Here is a 4,850-nt window from a genome sequence, read left to right as displayed (position 1 = left end):
AGCTTCATTTGCTTCCCTAAAATTACACCGCTTCCCACCAGTGAAGGATTAAGCTGGCAGAGCTCAGACTAGGCAGTGAAAAGCAAAGGCCAGCTCTGTCACAAAACTCTCCCTCCCACTCAGCATTAAAATCTCTAGAGCTAAACGTCCAGTGAGGTATTGTCAGAGATGAAGGAAGGATCAGCAAGACTAACAGTAGCATCATTCATGCTCTTTCCTGCATTGTGCATTTCCCTGCACAAAATACTGTTGTTGACCTGTAGAGACCTCTATGCTCTGAAGCATAAAATCCATGAACAGATCTCTCTGACACATCACAAGACCTTTATTAGTGTTTATCAGTGATACAAATTACAGGAACCAAAGGCAATTAAATAACATTTAAGATGACCACAGACTCAAGAAATACAAGTCACATTTGGCAAGGCAAACTTCTCAGTACACTGGGTTGCTCGGGTTATTATTACACCATGAAAGAGGAATTTCCCTTACAAGGTTCTAAATATTCAGGATATTATTATTAATTATTACTATTGTGTCTTTCAGACAGTTCCTTTGGCAAGAATTCCCATTTTTAAGTATTTATTTTATAAAAATATAACCAATCTTCATTATGTACAAACATTACATTACACAATGTACAGGTTAAAAACACTACAAAAAAATGGCAGGCCATGGCTGAACCAAAAGGAAAAAAAACCCCCAATGTAGAAAACATGAAAAGAAATTTAAATACTGCACATTTCATAAAAATTACATTAACTACAAACAATTTTTTTGTTTGCAAATATCAAACAGTACTGATGTGATTGGAAATCTTTCCCAAACTTCATTTTTAAGGCACATCTTGCATATTTACACGTACAACACCAGATCTGGTCAATAACTTAAAGGCTCTTAGGAGTGACCTAGTTGTGTGCGCACAGGGATGGGCGTACTTGAGGGGGAGCACGTTGGGTTATGCTTTCTCAGTCGTGTCAGTCTGGGGGCCCAGGTATCTAGTTGAGGGGGCTGAGAACAGGGGCACCCCAATCTCCTGAAGGTCGGGGAGCTGTGCAGGGCGTGGCGGGGAGAGGAAAGTGATTGTCCGGTCAAAGTCCCTGTGCAGCACCTTCTCGTAGACGCTCTGAAGCCCTACTGTTTTGGGCAGCTGGGCTTGATAGAAGTTGTCCCTGCGAAGGGGATCCCTGGGCAAGGACGTGCTCTTGCAGAAGGTGGAGAGGGGTGCCGAAGGATGTGGAGAGGGGTGAGGGTTGGCTCGGCCACAGGAGGGGCTCCAGCAGCGGTCTGAGTGGCCCAGGATCTTGCACTCAGCCGTGCATGCCCACAGACCTAAAGAGAGAGACAGAGAGAGAGGAGGAGAAACCCGTTGTTACTGCAGGAATAAATCCACATAATTCATAATCCTCAGAGCTATCAGTCCCACTGATGGTGGGAGTGGGGAGGTGATGCTCTACCATACAACAAAGAAACCCCCATGCTTGGGAAGGTTATGTCGTTTTGCTAGGGACACTCCTCACAATTCTAACTTAAAGGGAAGCTTTTTGGGGAAGAAAAATACGCAATCCTACAGCACTTCCAGCATCTGCTAATTTGTGCTGGGCTCTCAGTGCAGAGAGGAACCAAGATCTAACAGCCTGCTGCAAAGAGATGGGTGGTTTGAGCCATGCAATGTCATGTTTCCCCTTCCAGCTGCCCTGCCTGATCACTGTGGCCCAGGGATGGGTCCCTCCATCCACCTTCCCATCCACCCATCTGTCTGTCTGAGGGTCCAGTGGGGAGCAGGGGCCGAGCCCTTACCGTTCTGCATGTGTGTGATGAGATCTTTCTTCAGGGCATCTCCGCTGACATCTGAGTCGCTGTCGTTAAAATCACTGTCACCTTTGCCGCTGTCTTTGCCACTGAACTTCTCTGCCTCCCGGCCAGAGATAGTGTTGAAGGAGTGCCCCTTCCAAATGGCCACGGGGGGAGCAGGCTCCTTGTTGTAGCTTGGAGTGGCAGCAAAACTCTGCTGTTGGGGAGGGAAATTAAAGGAGATGTGAGAGGGGGAAGTGGTGAAGGGTAAATCAACATCAACTGCACCTCTGCAATTCACGACCTCCAAGACACCCCCACCCTTTGCCCCACTTCCCTGCAGTGTGTCCTTACCTCCCCACTTTGTCCTCTCAGCCTCTTCTGACCCTCATAGAGGCAAGTGCTGTCACTGCCATTCTCAGTGGTGGAGATCTCTTCTGCAGCAGGAGAAGGGTCAGGACTGGTGAAAGCGGTTTTGCTGGGAAAGGTTCGTACCTCAAACACATTCCCCCTCTGGCTGCCCTCCTCCTGATGGCCCTTCTCCAGGTGGGAGATGTCTATTTGGTCCTTCAAGGCAACATTGTTTTTGATGCCGTTCCCCTTCTTGCGTCTGTTGCAGGTGGTGGCAATGGTGATTATAGCCACCAGGAGGAGGGTGCAGCTGCCTGCCAGGATGATGATCACAATCAGAGGGATGTCCCACTGCAAAGCCTTTCCTTCCCAGGAGCTGGGCTTGGCTAAGTCCTGGATACTGGATGGAGCAGTGGCAGTCACCAGGAAGTTTACTGTGGCAGTTGCAGCCAGGGGGGGTCTGCCATTGTCTGTCACAGTGAGGATGACCTTGAACAGCTGTCCCAGCTCTTCAGAGAGGTCGCCCCTCAGCACAATGTCCCCAGTACTTGGGTTGATGGTGAAAAGGTCCTGCTCAGACTCTTCCAGGAAGGCAAAGGTGAGCTCGGCATTGGCCCCATCATCTGCATCTCGAGCTTTGATCTGGGCCACCAGGGAGTCACGGGAGGTCTTGCTGGACACACCGATTTCCACCGTCCCATTAGTGAGCACTGGGTGGATGATGACAGGAGGGTTGTCATTCTGGTCCACCATCCTCACTTTGACAAGGGTGCTGCTGGAGAGCTGTGGGGATCCACCGTCAGTGGCCTGGATCCTCAGGTCCAACTGTTTAAGGATCTCGTAGTTGAATGTCCTGAGGGCATAGATGGCCCCAGTGGCAGGGTCCACCGAGACGTAGGTGGAGATGGGGGCCCCCATGACTTGTGTTTCCAGGAGCCGGTAGGTGACCTTACCATTGTGGCCAAGATCAGGGTCACGAGCCACCACTGTAGTGATGTAGGCACCTGGGGGGTTGTTCTCTGGTACGGCCACCTCGTAGAGGGGCTTGGCAAAGAGCGGAGCGTTGTCATTCTCGTCGCTCACCCGCACTGTGTACTGGCGGACAGTCTTGAAGGGTGGTGAGCCCAGGTCCTCGGCCACCACAGTGAGGTTGTATTCAGGGATGCGCTCGCGGTCCAGTGCTGCTGTGGTGACGATCATGTAGCTGTCCTCATAGGCGCGCTGCAGGGCGAAGTGGTCATGGCCGCGGAGGCTGCAGCGCACCTGCCCATTGGCGCCTGAGTCGCGGTCTGAGGCGCTGACGAGGGCCACAAAGCTCTCACTGGCTGCCGCCTCGCTGACGTAGGCCACGCCAGCGGCGCTGGCAGCGCCACGGAGGGCGCTGATGCTGATGCGCGGTGCGTTGTCATTGACGTCGGTGAGGCGCACAATGACAGTGCAGGTGGCAGCGCGGGGGCTTGCACCACGGTCCTGGGCACGCACGTCCAGCTCATAGGTGCGGGTGCGCTCATAGTCCACGGCAGCCTCCAGTGTGAGGCGGCCTGAGCGTGGGTCAAGGCGGAAGAGCCGCCGTGCCTCGGGGGGTACCTGGCTGCTGAAGGCATAGACCACCTCACCATTGGGGCCCTCATCAGGGTCAGCAGCATCCAGATCAAGCAGCAGGGAGCCGGGTGGTGCATCCTCGGGCAGCTCCACTGTGACTGAGCTCTGGGCAAAGGTTGGACTGTTGTCATTGGCGTCAAGGACACGGACGTGCACGGTGGCTGTGCCTGAGCGCGCTGGACTGCCACCATCCTTGGCCACCAGCTCCAGGGTGTAGGAGGGCTGGCGCTCACGGTCCAGCTCCTGGAGCAGCACCAGGTCCGCACAGCGTGCCCCATCTGCCCGCGTCTGCGCCTCCACACCAAAGTGGCTGTTGAGGGAGACCTGGAAGCTCTGTATGGAGTTGGAGCCTACATCCTCATCTACAGCCACCTCCAGTGGGAGGCGAGTGCCAGGTGTGGCACTCTCCGACACCTCCAGCGCCATCTGGGCGTGGGGGAAGCGCGGTGGGTTGTCGTTGATGTCACGCACCTCCAGCTCCACGTGCACCAGGCGGTAGCGCTCCCGCCAGCAGCTCACCACGTCGAAGGCCAGGACACACTGGGGGGCCTGCCCGCACAGTCGCTCCCGGTCCAGCCCTGCTTCACCGATGCTCAGCTGTCCGTCCTCCTCCCGCACCCGCACCAGCGAACTGTTGCTGAACTGCCTCATCATGCGAAAGCTCATCTCCCCCGGCGCCTTCACGGGCATCTCGTCGGCCAGCGTACCGATCACCGTGCCCGGCGCGCCCTCCTCGTCGGTGCGGTACCTCACCGTCTTGCAGCGGGACAGGGCGAGCAGGCAGGCGGCGGCCAGCAGCCGCAGGGGGCTCATGGTAGCGGCGCGGGGCTCAGCCCGACGGCGCGGCGCGGACGGGGACGGTGCTGTGCGGTGTCGGGGGCGCTGCACGGTACCGAGATACCACCACCGCCGTCTGCGCCCCCCGCGCCGCCGCGCGGCCTTTCATAGACGGCGCTATGCAAATGAGCGGGCGGTGGAGCCAATGGGAGGTGGCGCCGCGCGGGCGGTGGGCGGCCCCCGGCGGTGCCCGGGCCGGGCCGGGCGGGAGCGGGCGCGGGGCGCGCGCCTTTGTTTTCCTTAACTCTCCGGGATCTGGGGGCTTC

General features: G+C 56.1%; 1 protein-coding gene across 1 annotated transcript; it reads right to left on the bottom strand.

Annotated features, from left to right (window-relative positions):
• Positions 1 to 303: 303 nt before the first annotated feature.
• PCDH8 (protocadherin 8) lies at positions 304 to 4,641 on the bottom strand. The gene is made up of 3 exons (XM_027674275.1): positions 2,149 to 4,641; positions 1,801 to 2,011; positions 304 to 1,332 (listed from the first exon to the last, which is right to left on the bottom strand). Exons 1-3 carry the CDS (start codon positions 4,558 to 4,560, stop codon positions 959 to 961), a joined length of 2,997 nt encoding a protein of 998 aa, XP_027530076.1. The 5' UTR covers positions 4,561 to 4,641; the 3' UTR covers positions 304 to 958.
• Between the last annotated feature and the right edge of the window lie 209 nt (positions 4,642 to 4,850).

Source organism: Neopelma chrysocephalum, unplaced genomic scaffold (assembly GCF_003984885.1).
Source record: "Neopelma chrysocephalum unplaced genomic scaffold, ASM398488v2 Primary Assembly neopelma1_25, whole genome shotgun sequence".
Taxonomy (NCBI): Eukaryota; Metazoa; Chordata; class Aves; order Passeriformes; family Pipridae; genus Neopelma; species Neopelma chrysocephalum.
Note: the sequence above shows the minus strand (reverse complement) of the source record. Positions and strands in the feature narration are given on the sequence as shown.

Excerpts from the sequence above, each read along its gene's own strand:
- PCDH8 (XM_027674275.1), bottom strand. The coding sequence starts at position 4,560 with ATGAGCCCCCTGCGGCTGCTGGCCGCCGCCTGCCTGCTCGCCCTGTCC. Across the intron at positions 2,012-2,148 it reads TGAGAGGACAAAGTGGGGAG|CAGAGTTTTGCTGCCACTCC; the intron begins GTAAGGACACAC and ends CCTCCCCAACAG. Across the intron at positions 1,333-1,800 it reads CATCACACACATGCAGAACG|GTCTGTGGGCATGCACGGCT; the intron begins GTAAGGGCTCGG and ends CTCTCTCTTTAG.